The following is a 17,366-nucleotide window of genomic DNA, read 5'->3' as shown; positions in this document are numbered from 1 at the left end:
CTTTCTCACCCGCCCTCTCTCTCCCTCTCCTAGTTGTCCCATAGACTACCCCCCCCCCCTCCCTTCACTTCCGTCCAATCACCAGATGAGGAACATCAAACACTCTGTCCAGTCAGCCTGTTGACAAACTGCTTCATATGTAAACACGGTCAAATATACAAATACAGTAAAGCCCATCACAAAAACAAACACACAAGCACACACACAAGCACACACACAATGCACACACACACACACACCACACCATACACACACACACATTGGCAGACTATCCAGTGGGTGGGGAAGCGTGACTGCCCCTCAGGGTTTAAAGGCCCTCTCAGGATTAATTTTAGACCGATTATGGACTCATGAACAATGTAGCCAGTCTTTCTCATCGTTCACCCCAGTCTCAATCCCAACAAATTTCTGTTTTCCTGTCATCTTTCTATTTCCCCTTGTCCCTTCCTCTCTCTGTGCCACTCTCTTAACTCCCTTTCTTTCCCTCCTCCTCGCTCTCCCTTCCTCTCTCGCCGCCTCCTTCCTTCCCAGCCGTGTCCCTGTCTAAACTCACTCCCTGCACTGCCTGAGCAGCGCTGAACACCAAGGGGCTCACACACACACACACACACCCCTCCCCCACCCTATAAAGCATTAGGAGTCCAGGCAGTTTACCAATGGCCAGATCAGAGTGTATTTAAATATTGGCACTGTAGATACATCATGACATTAACAGACATATACAACTGTTCATCACAAAAAACCACCAAACAACACAAGACCACGGAAAAAAGGAGAAGAGTAAAAGAAGGAAGAGAAGCCCTGTTCATCCATCCACCATTTCAGATGTAGAGCTCTACCCCTTTAGACCCCAAACACACACATACATACATACAGAAGTCCATCCGCGTGGTTACACACACACAAATAAACACACGTCAGTCTCTTTGGGGTCAGAGTGTGTGTCGGGTCTCTTTCCCTCCTAGTAAAAACAGTGAAGCACAGGATGTAGAGTCTCCATGCTGGAGTCCTTCCATCAGAGCAGAGACCATGGCAGAACAATAGAGAAGCGATGATGGAACGTCGTGTAGAGCTGTTGTAGCACAGCTGTGGTCAGGGATGGACTTGGACCAGAAATTGGCCCTGGCATTTCTAACACATAGTCCCCATTTCTTTCCTCAAGGCCCACACACGGGCCCCTTTTTTCCCTTGAGGCACCCATTATTAGCCAAATAGTGATCTTTTTGCGTGAAAAAAGTTAGATAGGCCCACTGAGCTTAAAATGGACCAGCCCATCTGGAATTTGCCCAAAATGCCAGATGGCCAGTCCACCCCTGGGTGTGGTTGTGGGTCTGTGGTCCTGGCTAAAAGCCTGAACGTTAGAAAACACTGATGGAACATTAGTAACGTTGTCTTAACTGTTTCAATGTTGTGGTGAGGTTATGGGTCTGTGGCTGGAGTTGGAGTCTATGTACAGATGCTGGTAATTCAAGAGCTGATGCTGTAGTCCACGTCTCTCAGAGCACACACAGAGCGAAGGGTGTATGGTTTCGGGGATAGGGGATTAGTGTGTTTAGCGTTGGGGGCGGAATTTTTACATTAGGCCCCGCCTCTCTGTTCCTCAGCGTCTGTCACTCCTCCCACAGCTCCTCTAGGCCACTCCCTCTTTCCAGTTGTGTCTGTGTGCGCCTTTGTGTGTGTGTTGCAGTTGGCTTTTGATTGTCATAGCTGGAGAACTGAAGATCTACTGTCCAGAGTTGTGGAGATAAATTCTGATCCATCATCTTGTCTCTGAAAGTCTCTCCTTAAAAAAAGTTTACAAATCTGAAAAAAGTTTAGATTTAATGCGCCTGAAAGAGAAAGAGAGAGGGAGAGAGAAACCGTAATTATGATGTGATTGTTAAGACAGTAAAACCTTTACATAGCTAAATGGATGAAACCAATGTTAATAAATGTCTTTAGGTGTTGTGTCTAACCCTTTAGTAGAGAGAGAGAGTGGGTCCTCTTGTGTCTAACCCTTTAGTAGAGAGAGAGTAGGTCCTCTTGTGTCTAACCCTTTAGTAGAGAGAGAGTAGGTCCTCTTGTGTCTAACCCTTTAGTAGAGAGAGAGTAGGTCCTCTTGTGTCTAACCCTTTAGTAGAGAGAGTGTAGGTCCTCTTGTGTCTAACCCTTTAGTACAGAGAGGGAGTAGGTCCTCTTGTGTCTAACCCTTCAGTAGAAAGAGAGTAGATCCTCTTGTGTCTAACCCTTCAGTGGAGAGAGAGAGAGAGAGAGAGTGGGTCCTCTTGTGTCTAACCCTTTAGTAGAGAGAGGGAGTAGGTTCTCTTGTGTCTAACCCTTCAGTAGAAAGAGAGTAGATCCTCTTGTGTCTAACCCTTCAGTGGAGAGAGAGAGAGAGAGAGAGAGTGGGTCCTCTTGTGTCTAACCCTTTAGTAGAGAGAGGGAGTAGGTTCTCTTGTGTCTAACCCTTCAGTAGAGAGAGAGTAGATCCTCTTGTGCATTACCTGCAGCTACAAGCTGGTGACACTGAAGCTGTCATCGCTGGGGGGGTCTAGTAGCTGACAGAGCACCCCTCCTCCTCGAGGCGGGGGCTGTGGGTGGTAGCGGGGGTGCATCCCGGGGTACGGGGGGTAACCCATGTCCTCAGAATGTGGCGAGGACACCAGGGGAGGCTTGGGGTGGGGGGAGGGGTACGGGGAGAGCTGCAGGGGGGCTGGTCGCAGCCCTGAGTTGAGGTGGGGAGGCAGGTCCCGTTTGTGAGGTTGCGTGGGCATGGCGCTGTGAGGGGGGCGCTCCTCATAAAGCAGGGGGTGAGTGTGGGAGTGGGGGGAGAGGTTAGGGTGGGGGTGAGTGTGTGGGGAGAGGTTAGGGTGGGAGTGTTGTGTGGTGTTGGGATGGGGGTTGGGGTAAGTGTTCGGGTGGGGGTGTGGATGTGGATGTGGATGTGGATGTTGGTTCTGGTTTGAATTAAGGTGTGTGTTGATGTGCGGGTGTGTATTGATGTGGGGGTTGGTGTGTGTGTGCGGGTTGGTGTTGGGGTTAGGGTGTGTGTGTGGGCTCAAGCTTGTCTGAGGTGCGTGTGGACTCATGTTTGCATGAGGGTTGCTGTTAGGGTGTGTGTGTGTGTTGATGTGTGCGGTAGTGTGAGTGTTAGGGTGATTGTTAGGGCTAGCGTGAGGGTTAACATTAGCGTGTACATGTGTGTTGCTGTGTGCATTAGCATGTGTGTGTGTAGAGGTGTGTGTGTTAGCGTGGGGGCTGCTGAGCGATGCCCCTCCGTACCAATAGGGGGAGCTACAGTAACTGGGAGAATCATACTGGGAGGGGAAGTGGTCCTTGGAAACGGTTGCCAGGTTACGATGGGGGGGGCTCAGCGCTGTTCCACAGTGTGGCAGTAACCGTGGCGATGGTGAGCAGGAGGGGGAGAAGGAGGCGGGGGAGGAGCAGGGGTGAGAGGGGGGTGGTAGGGCTGGGGGGCGGGGGATAGTTTGGGAGGATAGGAGGAGGATGTGGAAGTCATTCCAGGGGAGAGAGAGGAGGATGAAGCCTCGCCAGGGAAGAGGGCTGGGTAGTGCTCCTCTGAGGACGGGGTGGAGGGATGGGCGGAGTAAGGGCACGGGGAGGGGTACTCACAGGGCTCGGTGGGGTAGCCGAGATGTGAGGTGGGGTTAGGGAGGGGGGAGAGGCTGCTGCTGTCTCCACTGTAGTAGTCAAGGCCTTCCTGGAACAAACCCCCCTGAGCAGCACTCCCTCCACCTCCAACCCCACCCCCAGTAGCCTTACCCTTCTTCCCCCCTGGGGGGCGCTCTCCAGGGGACGGGGACAGCCCGCCTCCTCTGCCTCCTCTTACCCCCCTGGCCTGCCGTCCCCCCATTCCACTGCGTTTTCCACCAGAACCCTGGGTTGGGGTGGAGGGCTGGGTCTGGCTTGGGGGGCTGTTGGGAGAGTCTGGGGTGGTCCCTGGTCCCGCTCCTGGTCCGCCACCCCCCTCCTTCTCCGTTTGGGGCTCGGCAGCATTCCGTTTCCTGCGCCCCCGGCTGGGCTTCCCCTGCCCCTGGAAGAGAACGTTCTGGCTCCAGTTGTAGGAGGGGCCTGAGGCGCTCTCATGCCAGTCCATCATCAGCTTCTCCAGACTTGATAGGCTGGACTGTCCTTGACCTCCCTCTCCACCAATAGGAAGAGACTCCCTCCCTCCACCCTGCCTATAAGCCCCACCTCCGGAGCCTGATCCCGAGCCTCCGCCACTGACCCCACCTCCTGACCCGGTGACGCCTAGGTGGGAGGAGTCAGAGGAGGACTCTGATAGACTCTCGAGGAAGGGTTGTCGCTTGGCCTTCTGGGGGGTGTAGTTGGAGATGTCCAGGATGTCTTTGGGCTCACTGGGGCCTGGGTCACTGCAGCCTCCTGGGTAGCCACCATAGCCCGGCCTGCAACACACACACACACACACACAGCAGAGGATCAGTTTTAGCAAGGCAAACCACAGAAACTCTAACCTTGATGACATAAGTACTTATTTGGAACCTAAGGTGATTTTGTAGATCAGGGTTCTGAGCAGTCCAACTGCAATGTAGCGTAATGTATCTCAAACACAATACACACTTATAAGAGGTTAGGGTAGGATTGTAGTAGAGTTCTCTAATCCAAATTTTGTGGTTCCAGGTAATTTAGACCTACCTGAAGCTACTTACCTGTAGTTACACTGGTTGGAGGGGTAGTGTCTGTATCCCTCTGGGGAAGATGGGGAGGGGAAAGGGCTGTTCTTGGCCATGGCCATATACCCCCCTCTTCCTGGAGAAGATGGTCCAACCTGCCCAAGGTAGCCCCCATAGCCCCGCTTGGAAAAACTGGAATATCCCATCTGACCCTGGCCCACGGGGGTGGCCGTGGAGGCCTTACTCAGCCCGGCTGCCCCATAGGCTGCGAAGCTGCAGTCTGCGGGTCTTTGTGGCACTGCGCTGCCCCCTGCAGGAGTGGAGGAGGAATAGCCAGGCGTGTAGTGACCATAGGAGGAGGAGGAGGGATGGGGGGAGCTGGGGGAGTGGGACGGAGGGAGGGAGGGAGGGTTGGACTTGGGGAACGAGGAGGAGGTGGGGGAGTTCTGGGACAGGTTATAACTGTAAGTAGGTCTGGAAGAGGAGGAGGAAGAGGGATGATGTAGGGTTGGGTTCTCCCTTGGCTCTCCTTTGGGGCTGCGTTTGGGGCAGGCTGGGGACCAGCGAGGGCCTGGTCCGCGGGCAGGGCTGGAAGAGTCGTAGCTCAGGGTGGGAGGTTTCCTGGGGTCGGGGCGAGGGGAGGAGATGTCCAGGAGGTCTGAGGAGTTGTCAGAGTCCAGCAGGGAGCGGAAATATCCGGCGAACAAACCCTGCGCCTCCTCTCCACTTCCACCGCCTCTGCTTCCGCCAGGGCTGCCGTACGCACTCCCTCTCCCCCCCTCACAGGACAGTAAGCCCCCCCTCGGGGAGCCACAGACCTGGTACCCTCCTGGCCCTCTCTCCCTCATGCCTCCTCCCTCCTCCCCCCAGACACCTCCCCCATTAAACCAGTCTTGTTCCAGCTGCCCCCCTGCCTCCCCCTTTAGAACCCCATTCTTGCGCGAGCGTCGTTTCTTAACCGGCTTCCCCCCCTCACCCCCAACCCACATCTCCCCCCCTGCAGCCCCTCCTCCCCTGCCTCCCCCACCCTTCCCACGTTTCTTGAGTAACCCTGGTTCTGACAGAGCGGGGGTCACTTTCCTTTTCTTCCCGATCGTCTCAAAAAAGTCACTGAAGGAGCTCTTGAAGCCCTCTCCGCCGGCTCCTCCTGCTCCTCCCCCTGCTCCTCCTCCCCTGCCTCCAACACCTCCCCCCCTGCCTCCCCTGCGTCTGAACCCTGTGAGTCGGTGGAGCAGGGCGGAGATCCCAGGGTTGTCGGACGGCGTGTGAAAGCTGTCCGGTTCGCTGGGTGTCCAGCAGCGTGGTGGGGAGCAGCGGCCAGTGGCCGGCGGTTGGCGGTTGAGGAATGCCAGTTTGGACAGAACGTCTCCGTACTCCGTCTTCACGTCGTTGGTGTCGTTCACATACGACGGTTGCGGAGACGGGAGCTTGGCCCGCCGGCGCCGACGAGGTTTCTTGGGCTCGCCATTCCCACCTGTGGTTTTATCCGGCGTTCCAGGTACAACCTGTTTGGGAGGTCGGCCACGGCGACGTTTCAGGATTACAGGAAGTTCTCCAGGCGGGAACATAACCATCACACTCTTCCCGTTGTTCTTCATACGGAGGAGCGCAGTCGGCTCTCGGACTACCGCTGTCCCCCCCTCGGCTCCCTCCAACCTGCCATCACAACCTGCCCCGCCCTTCTCAACTGTCTCCATGGAGGAAATCTTGTAGCTCTTCTGGCGTCGGCTGAGGTTGACTGGGATACGAGCTACCTTCACCACGATACGCCTCACCTGGGGAACAAACACAAACAAACAAATATTATTTCCTGGGTGAAATCTAGTTGTCAAGTGATGTCAAATCAACATGACAAGATGGGTTTTGGTTTCTTTTGACTGCTATGTGATTAATAATATCATAGAACTTGAGCTTACACCAACAAACCGGCGTTTCCGTTTGGTGAGGGGATCTAGTTCACCAGGCTCCTCCTTCTTCACTGCCGGCCGGGGCACTGTATTGGTCAATGGACGAGGCGAGGGATTGGTTGCTGGTCTGGGATTGGTTGCTGATCTGGGCAAAGGTTTGGGCGAGGCTTTCATCGATGGTCTGGGTTGGGATTTTGGTTTGGCATTGGTTGAAGATTTGGGTTGGGGTTTGGTTGAAGTTCTATGTTGGGGTTTGGGCGATGGCCGGGGGGCGGAGTGAGAGGAGGGGCGTGATGAGGGGTGTGTTGAGGGGAGTGGTGCTACAGGTACTGGTGCAGGTGAGGCTGCAGGCTTGGAGGCTGCAGGCTTGAAGGCTGCAGATAGACACTCCTCCACTGTGGGGCGCTCTACCTTCACATGTACACTCACCCTCTCTTTCTCCTCTTCCTCTTCCTCCTCCCTCTCGCTCTCCCTCCCTCCCCTCCTCTCTCCATCCTCAGTGCATCGGCGGATGCGGGAAGACTTACGTAGCTGGCAGGGGAATCGAGGTCGACCGGAGCTACGAAGTGCATACTTTCTCTCACCTTCGACAGGTACAGGGGAGGGGTCTACAGGGGCTGGACCAATAGTAGAAAGGTCTGGACAGGCTGGACCGATAGGAGAAAGGCCTGGAGGATTTGGACCAGTAGCTCTTGAGGGTTTAGAGAGATCTAGAGGTGTTGAACTAATATTAGGGGCAGGGCTAATGGCTGGGGGCATGTCTCTGTTTGCAGAGTGTGAAGGAGCGGGGCTGCAGGGAGAGAAAGCAGCTTGCTGATTGGTGCAGGCTGAATGATTGAGAGGCAGGAGGACCTGTCGCTGAGGTGATCTGGTGTGTGTCTCTGGTGATGAATCAGTTCTGGGCTGCTCTGGACCAGCAGAGTCCAAGTGTGTGTGAGCATCCATTTGTCTGTGAGCACTTGTGTGTGTGTGAGCGTCCATGCACGTCTCTGTGGGTGTCTGCATTTGGATGTCCTTGTGTGTCTGCATGCCTATGAAGATCTGTCCAGGTGTGTGTGTTGGAGCGTCGTTGAGTGTGTGTGTCTCTGTCTGCCTCCGTCTGCGTGTTCCAAGGACAGGCCTCCTGTGCAGGTGAAGACCGTTAGACAGGGAGGGGGGTGAGGGTAAAAGTTCAAGGGTCTCCTGAGCTCCAGCCTCAGCGCTGGGTTCCACTGTGACCTCCTCCTGTACCCCTACAGCCCTTTCCCCCTCAAACGCCACCCGCGACCCCTCGCACCCCTGCTCCTCCACTACGGCCCTGCCGTCACACCCCACCCTCCCCCTCCCCCAGACCGCAGGCGTCCAGACAGGCGGCTCATCCACCCAGGGCAACAGCGATGATAATGTCAAAGTGAGAGTGTCAGTGTTGGGCCCCAGTGATCCTCTTCGGAGAGGTTAGGGAGCTCTCTCCCTCTCTCTGTTTGTCTGTGTTTATGTGTGTTCCTCTGAAGTCACAGACCTATATCCTGAAGGGTTGGGGACCTGAGGAGAGCGAGATACATAAGATCAACACACTCCGAACAGTAGATTCTAACAGAGAATTAACGTAATGTTAAAGGGAGAAGTTGGGATTAGGTGTCAATCATTCTCATTCATATAGGATTGGGATCATTTTGTAAACAGATTTAGGTCTCCAATCAATTCGTATCTCAGACGTTTAGCTTTACAGCGAGACTGAAATTTAAAGGCAATGTTCCCACATTAGCGGAGACTGCATTCACAGTACCGGCAGCATATGTCTGCTCAATCGAAAATGACCTTTTACATTTTTATCGAGCAATCTGTAACGCTTCAGCGATCCAGATTGAATAGAGCCTATAGTTTGGACCAAATACTTTAATGTAACAGACTAGTAACTTTGATGTATGATAGTTTCATTTTTGGGTGAAGTGTTCCTCTACTGTTACCAAGAAGTAAGTCGATAGAACATTGACACATCATAACATCCCAGTGCTGTCATTTACCATTCTGGTAGAGTTTATCCAGGCCGGCTGTCTGTCTGCTGCGGTTCTTTGGGTCGCCAGTATGTCAGTACAGTTCATGCACACATACTACACACTCGTCTCTAACACACACTATAAACTCTCCTCTCTTTCTCAGCTGATGCTCTTTACTGCCCATCACTTCTAAAGAGAGAGAGAAAGAGAAAGCACAAAGGGGGCGGGGGAGCCAGAGAGAGAGAGAAAAGGAGAAAGAGGGAGATGGACAGCCATTAACAGGACAACCGTGATGTTTGACTAGAAAGTTACACACACATTGCGACTCTACAGTCCCAAACAGGGGAAGAGAAATGTGTGAATAACCAGCAGAGGGAGGCAGAGAAATGATGAATAGAAGTCAGATTATGTTTGGTGGAGAGGGAGAGATGCAGGGATGTATACAAAAGAAACACAGTAAAACCTTGTGAAAAAAAATGAAAAGCCAAATGACAGTGGAATGGTATCTTAAAAACCACATTCACACACAATCATTTCCATTGTCAGCAGTGTTGGGGAGTAGTGAACTACATGTAGTTCAACTAGTAATTAAAATACATTTTTTCGTAGCTTGGTGGTGGTTGAACTAAATAAAAATCTTAGTAGTTATTATATATAATATAATAATAATAATAAGTCACCACCATGTAGTGGTGCAGCTAACAGCTGGAACGACTGTACACACTACTTGTTTTGCAAAAAAGATAAGAAAATATAAGTGAAAAGGCTATTTATTTCATATTCACAAACCTCCTAGTTAGCACATTTGGTTTCATGGAAGTTTTGGGGAACGTCTGTTTTTGGTTTCTCATTGGTTCTGGGAACGAAGCCATAAGTTTCCTGACCGGTAAAACAGAACGTTTCAAAAACACGTTTCAAAAAGACTTTTAATAACACTGCTAGCTTGGGTTAACTGTTTTGAACTCGAAGCACAGGACACATTAAATGAATTTGCTTCATCATGCAAACAGATATTTTTTTATTGTGGCACGGCGTCAGCGAGGACATATGAATGAAACAATTATTCCCACGTTATGTCGAGATCACAACTTATTTATCTCATTATCACGACATAACAACAGTTGTTTTGTCGAGATCACAAGATAAACTATAAATAGGAGTGGGACGTATTGATGACAGATTGACAGAATGGCTGAGTCGGCAGCACATACATGTTTATTGATTGCTACACTAAGGGATGGTACATTTCATGCTAACATCATGCTTTCATTTGTGTTTGGAGCTCATTATCAGTTTAGAAGTTAGAATGTTAGCAAGCTAAATGTCCCTCACCTTGAGCTAAGAGCTCTTGGGGCATCTAAACCCTTGTGGGACATTTAAGCCATGAACGATGGCTGACAGGCAGCCCCTTCTCCCAGGCTGTGTGCCACCCCCAAGACCACAGCCAATCGCATTCAAACAACAACACAACTAACTTGACTAGTCTTGTGGTTGGGTAAGCTAGCTAGGTAGTTTTGTTAGCTAGCGAGCTTGTAATCTATCTTGTTATCTAGCTTGCTTAACTGATACAGTATGTGTATAATTGTAAGGGACACCATGTTTTATGGATAATATTTAAAAGTACAAAGTGGGTGAGCGCCATTCCTGATAGGCTGATCAGATACAGTAGCAGCCTCAGTGCTTGATCAGATACAGTAGCAGCCTCAGTGCTTGATCAGATACAGTAGCAGCCTCAGTGCTTGATCAGATACAGTAGCAGCCTCAGTGCTTGATCATATACAGTAGCAGCCTCAGTGCTTGATCAGATACAGTAGCAGCCTCAGTGCTTGATCAGATACAGTAGCAGCCTCAGTGCTTGATCAGATACAGTAGCAGCCTCAGTGCTTGATCAGATACAGTAGCAGCCTCAGTGCTTGATCAGATACAGTAGCAGCCTCAGAGGCTGATAAATCAGGATTCTGCCCTTTTGGCTGTTTCATGGGTCAAGCTCCTTGCAGGCAGATTAGCAGTCAAGGGCATTGTGTGTATATGTGACGGACCGTCTTGATTCGGTCTTATGTAGCATAATTTGAAATGGTGTTATTTACATTGGATAAAAGCAGAGACTCAGAGCTACAACATTGTAGATCATACACTGCATCTGAGGAATAATGGGAAAGTCATTCTGCTTTGAAAATGTATAAACTTGTCAAATCAAACTTTATTTGTCACATGCGCCGAAAACTACAAGTGTAGACTTTACCGTGAAATTCTTACTTACAAGCCCTTAACCAGCAGTGCAGTTCAAGAAGAGTTGACCAAGTAGACTAAAATAAAAAGTAATAATGAAAGGTATCACAATAAGAATACAATAATACAATAAGAATAACAATAATGAGGCTATATACAGAGGGCCCTGGTACCGAATCAGTGTGCAGGGGTACAGGTTAGTTTGTACATGTAGGTGGGAGTGAAGTGACTATGCATAGATAATAAACAGCGAGTAGCAGCAGTGTTGAAAAATGTTGGGGGGTCAATGTAAATTGTCCGGTGGCGATTTTATTAATTGTTCAGTAGTCTTATGGCTTGGGGATAGAAGCTGTTGAGAAGCCTTTTCGTTCTAGACTTGGCGCTCTGGTACCGCTTGCAGTGCGGTAGCAGAGAAAACAGTTTATAACTTGGGTGACAATTTTTCTCTGACAATTTAATGGGCTTTCCTCTGACACCGCCTATTGTAATAGGTCCTGGATGGCAGGAAGCTTGGCCCCAGTAATGTACTGGGCTGGTCACACTACCCTCTGTAGCGCCTTACGGTCAGATGCCGAGCAGTTGGCATACCAGACGGCTCTCGATGGTGCAGCTGTAGAACCCTTTGAGGCTCTGGGGACCCATGCCAAATATTTTCAGTCTTCTGAGGGGGAAAAGGTTTTGGAATGCCCTCTTCACGACTGTCTTGGCATGTTTAGACCATGATAGTTCGCTGGTGATGTGGACACCAAGGAACTTGAAACTCTCGACCCACTCCACTACAGCCCCGTCGATGTTAATGGGGGCCTGTTCAGCACGCCTTTTCCTGTAGTCCACGATCAGCTCCTTGTCTTGCTCACATTGAGGGAGAGGTTGTTGTCCTGGCACCACACTGTCAGTTCTCTGAGCACCTCCCTATAGGCCGCCTCATCGTTGTCAAAGATCAGGCCTACCACTGTTGTGTCGTCAGAAAACTTAATGATGGTGTTGGAGTCGTGTTTGGCCACGCAGTCGTGGGTGAACAGGGAATACAGGAAGGGACTAAGTACACACCCCTGAGGGGCCCCAGTGTTAAGGATCAGCGTGGCAGAAGTATTGTTCCTACTCTTACCACCTGGGGTGGTCCGTCAGGAAGTCCAGGATCCAGTTGCAGAGGGAGGTGTTTAGTTCCAGTCCTTCGCTTATTGATGAGCTTTGTGGGCACTATGGTGTTGAACGCTGAGCTGTAGTCAATGAACAGCATTCTCACATAGGTGTTTCTTTTGTCCAGGTGAGAAAGGGCAGTGTGCAGTGTGATTGAGATTGCGTCATCTGTGGATCTGTTGGGAGTGGTATGCGAATTAGAGTTGATCTAGTGTGTCTGGGAGGATGCTGTTGATATGAGCCATGACCAGCCTTTAAAAGCACTTCATGGCTACCAACGTGAGTGCCACAGGGCGGTAATCATGTTACCTTCACTTCCTTTGGAACAGGGACTATGGTGGTCTGCTTGAAACATGTAGGTATTACAGACCCGGTCAGGGAGAGGTTGAACATTTCAGTGAAGACACTTGACAGTTGGTCCACACATGCTTTGAGTACAAGTCCTGGTAATCCGTCTGGCCCAGCAGCTTTGTGAATGTTGACCTGTTTTGTTCACATCGGCTACCGAGAGTGTAATCGCACAGTCATCCAGAACAGCTGGTGCTCTCGTGCATGCTTCAGTGTTGCCTGCCTCGAAGCGAACATAAAAGGAATTTAGCTCATTTGGTAGGCTCGCGTCACTGGGCAGCTTGTGTCTGGGTTTCCCTTTGTAATCCGTAATCGGAGTAGATAGCCAGAGCGAATTTACCAACTACGTCTATCAACAGTTTTCGCAGTGACATTCTATTGAAATGGTTATTTGCATGTAGCTAGCTAGCTAAACAATGAACCATAATCCCAACTCATGATGTAATAACCCTGCATGAATCTGCAGGTAGCTAACCAACCAGGTTCAATGTTATCTAGCTAACATTAAGCTATATCTAGCAAAGCAATTGGCTCTGAGATACAAATAATAAGATCATACACATAACGTTAGCTAGCAAGCCAGCCAGCTAACGTTAGCTGGCTAGCTAACAGTACACTTTAACTTCAAATGAAAACGACTTTCTGTCAAAATTAGAAACGTTTCATATCTGAAAATGTAGCTAGCTCGACTATCTTACCTGTATACAGCATTGGTGGATGCTTCTCCCTGTCATGGATGCCATGTTTGCCCTTAGTTTGAATATGTAATCCAGAGACAGGTGTTTTCTTCATCTCCTCACCTATCATACTCTAATTCCACTGATTTCAAAACTAGGTCCTTCAGAAAGTGAAGATAGGGCCTCCCGGGTTGGCGCAGTGGTTAAGGGCGCTGTACTGCAGCGCCAGCGGTGCTAATCCATCCACCTGACAGGTGTGGCATATCAAGAAGCTGACAATAAAAGGTCACTCTAAAATGTGCAATTTTGTCACACAACACAATGCCACAGATGTCTCAAGTTTTGAGGGAGTGCACAATTGGCATGCTGTCTGCAAGAATGTCCACGAGAGCTGTTGTCAAAGAATTGTATGTTAATTTCTCTACACTAAGCCGCCTCCAACGACGTTTTAGAGACTTTGGCAGTACGTCCAAACGACCTCACAACCTCAGACCATGTGTAACCACACCAGCCCAGGACCTCCACATCCAGCTTCTTCACCTGCGGGATCGTCTGAGACCAGCCACTTGGACAGCTGGTGAAACTGAGAAGATTTTCTGTCTGTAATAAAGCCCTTTGGTGGGGAACAACTCATTCTAATTGTCAGGGCCTGGCTCCCCAGTGGGTGGGCCTATGCCCTCCCAGGCCCACCCATGGCTGCACCCTGCACAGTCATTTGAAATCCATAGATTAGGGCCTAATGAATTTATTTCAATTGACTGATTTCCTTATATGAACTGTAACTCAGTAAAATAATTTTAAATTGTTGCATGTTGCGTTTATATTTCTGTTCAGTAGGGTATTCAGAACCCTTTTCACCGTTTCCACATTTTGTTACGTAACAGCCTTATTCTAAAATGTTTTTTTCCCCAATTCTCCCATTTTTCTCTGCAGATACTCTCAGGTTGGATGGGGAGCATCGCTGCACAGCTATTTTCAGAGATGTTAGATCGGGTTTAAGTCTTCGCTCCGGCTGGACCACTCAAGGACATTCAGCGACTTGTCCCGAAGCCACTCCTGCATTGTCTTCATCTCTGTGCTTAGTCCTCTTGGACAACGCCCCTGTTTAAGGTCCCGAGCGCTTTGGAGCCTGTTTTCATCAAGGATCTCTCTGTAATTTGAGCCGTTCATTTTCCCTTGATCCTGACTAGTCCCCCAGTCCCTGCCGCTGAAAAACATCCCCACAGCATGATGCTGCCACCACCATGCTTCCCTGTAGGGATTTTTTTATTTTACCTTTATTTAACTAGGCAAGTCAGTTAAGAACAAATTCTTATTTACAATGACAGCCTTGGAACAGTGGGTTAACTGCCTTGTTCAGGGGTAGAATGACAGATTTTCACCTAGTCAGCTTAGGGATTCGATCTAGAAACCTTTCGGTTACTGGCCCAACGCTCTAACCACTAGGCTACCTGCCACCCCACCCCATATATGGATGGTGTCAGGTTTCCTCCAGACATGACGCTTGGCATTCAGGCAAAGAGTTCAGTCTTGGTTTCATCAGACCAGAGAATCTTGTTTCTCATGGTCTGAGAGTCCTTTATGTGCCTTTTGGCCATCTCTAAGTGGGCTGTCATGTGCCTTTTACTGAGGAGTGGCTTCTGTCTGGCCACTCTATCATAAAGGCCTGATTGGTAGAGTGCTGCAGAGATGGTTGTCCTTTTGGAAGGTTCTCCCATCTCCACAGAGGAACTCTGAGACTCTGTCAGAGTGACCATCGGATTCTTGGTTACCTCCCTGACAAAGGCCCTTCTCCCCTGATTGCTCAGTTTGACCGGGCGGACAGCTCTAGAAAGAGTCTTCCATTTAAGAATGATGGAGGTAACTGTGTTCTTGGGGACATTCATTGCTGCATAAATGTTTTTGTATCTTTCACCAGATCTGTATCTTTCACCAGACTACTTTGTATCTTTTCACCAGACTACTTAAACAAATGACAATTCTTAAGGGTTGCTTTAGTGTAGTTTAACTTCTTCTTGTGTGAAGTAATTGGTAGTTTGGTAAACTATGATTTTAGAGTAGCTTCCCTAACATTGATCGTCAGCCAGCCTTCTTTTCCAACATATGGCTCTGATTATAGTACAGAGGGGGAGAGAGCAACTTGACAGAGGGGGTGGGGATAGAGGGAGTAGAGAGAGAGATAGAGAGAGCAGCACAGAGGTTATGAAGGGGAGAAGAGTGAGAGAGCAACACAGAGGTTATGAAGGGGAGAAGAGAGAGAGAGAGAGAGAGAGAGAGAGAGAGCAATGCAGAGGTTATGAAGGGGAGAAGTGAGAGAGAGAGAGAGAGAGAGAGCAATGCAGAGGTTATGAAGGGGAGAAGAGAGAGAGAGAGCAATGCAGAGGTTATGAAGGGGAGAAGAGAGAGAGAGAGCAATGCAGAGGTTATGAAGGGGAGAAGAGAGAGAGAGAGAGAGAGAGAGAGCAATGCAGAGGTTATGAAGGGGAGAAGAGAGAGAGAGAGAGCAATGCAGAGGTTATATGAAGGGGAGAAGAGATAGTGAGAGAGAGAAAGGGAAAGAGAAGTATGGGGTTGCATACAAGGAACAACATCTACATTCCTGGCAAAACTGGGACACACACACACACACACACACACACTCTCACAAAGACACAATAACACCCATAGATCTTTTACAACTTTCAGTGCCCTATGTGCACCCACTGGGGAGCCAGGCCTACCCAATCAGATTGTTTTTTTCATACTCTTTACATGTCAGTGTTACAAACAGGACATGATTTGTCTTTTTACCTAAACATGCAAATACTATCAGATAGAATTCATAGAAAGCAGTGCATTGGAATGACATTCACTCTCATGGGATGGGTGGCAAAAAATAACTAACTGAAAGCCACACCCCCATTAATCCATTAATATGTCTGCATATGTCACTGTGCTTCTATGGCTATATGCACCATGCCACTGTGCTTCTATGGCTATATGCACCATGTCACTGTGCTTCTATGGCTATATGCACCATGTCACTGTGCTTCTATGGCTATATGCACCATGTCACTGTGCTTCTATGTCTATATGCACCATGTCACTGTGCTTCTATGGCTATATGCACCATGTCACTGTGCTTCTATGTCTATATGCACCATGTCACTGTGCTTCTATGTCTATATGCACCATGTCACTGTGCTTCTATGGCTATATGCACCATGCCACTGTGCTTCTATGGCTATATGCACCATGCCACTGTGCTTCTATGGCTATATGCACCATGTCACTGTGCTTCTATGTCTATATGCACCATGTCACTGTGCTTCTATGGCTATATGCACCATGTCACTGTGCTTCTATGGCTATATGCACCATGCCACTGTGCTTCTATGGGTATATGCACCATGTCACTGCCTACTTCATTTATTCATTTAGCAAACAAGACAGCTCATAATCCAGTGCCTTTATCACAATAAACACACATATATTTCAGTTTTAATGAGCTTTATGGTAAAATTTGTAGAACTGTAGGAAATGAGCTGTTTCACCCCAAAAATTGCATTTTTGCATTCATCTTTTGGCCAACACATTTCTGGCTATGGTACTACTTCTGGGTCATCTTGTCCCCTGTCTCCCTGTTCTTTAACACTGTCTCTCCCTCCTTTCCTTCCTTCCTTCCTTCCTTCCTTCCTTCCTTCCTTCCTTCCTTCCTTCCTTCCTCTCTCGCTCACTCGCCCTCCCTTCATCTCTCTCGGTCTCCCTTCCCCTCTCTCTCACTCTCTAATTAACAGTATTCATTAATTAAGGTTCTATCTGGCCAGAGACAGGAAGGAGCCTAACCTCAGGACACAAGTTTTAATTACACACACACACACACACACACACACACACACACACACACACACACACACACACACACACACACACACACACACACACACACACAGTAATCTATACACAGCCTCTGTGCTCCATGGGGTTTGTCCAAACACCCAGACTTGGCCGGCCAATCATAAACTCCTTCCTAGACTTGTTGTCCTATCAAACTTCCCCACCTGTCATTCACTACCAATCAGCTGAAGCCACTCGCCATGGCAACTAAACATCAGCTCAGATAAGTTCAGGTAGTGTGAATGTTGATTGAACGATGTTTGAAGCCTTTGATCCAATGAGTCAGGTGTGCAAGTTCTGGAATGGAAAAATATGTGCCACGTCTGGGGGTCCCATGACAGGGCTTGGAAACTCCTTGTTGACGAGTGTCAGTCTGACAGAGGCAGAGCATCAGATCTCTAACCCATCTATCATTTCAGACACAATGAGGAGATGAGTAGATTAATGGAGAGATTAATGAAGCTGATATCTGAGAGCTAAGGCCTTCTATGAGTAAGTGCATGTGTCATAGGATTAAATTGAAGTCTTCAAAGGGTAATGAGGTAAACTATAGATATAATCACTGTAATTTATCCAAGT

General features: G+C 49.1%; 1 protein-coding gene across 1 annotated transcript; it reads right to left on the bottom strand.

Annotated features, from left to right (window-relative positions):
- Positions 1-649: 649 nt before the first annotated feature.
- On the bottom strand, positions 650-7,776 carry ahdc1 (AT hook, DNA binding motif, containing 1). Its single transcript, XM_064983305.1, is given in 5 exon segments — positions 650-1,829; positions 2,484-3,419; positions 3,422-4,406; positions 4,671-6,409; positions 6,551-7,776. Coding segments are annotated over 4 exon segments (4,674 nt in total). The 5' UTR covers positions 7,571-7,776; the 3' UTR covers positions 650-1,829; positions 2,484-2,489.
- Between the last annotated feature and the right edge of the window lie 9,590 nt (positions 7,777-17,366).

The sequence above is a fragment of the Oncorhynchus masou genome, chromosome 13, assembly GCF_036934945.1.
Source record: "Oncorhynchus masou masou isolate Uvic2021 chromosome 13, UVic_Omas_1.1, whole genome shotgun sequence".
Classification (NCBI taxonomy): Eukaryota; Metazoa; Chordata; class Actinopteri; order Salmoniformes; family Salmonidae; genus Oncorhynchus; species Oncorhynchus masou.
This window is presented reverse-complemented; position numbering and strand designations above follow the sequence as displayed.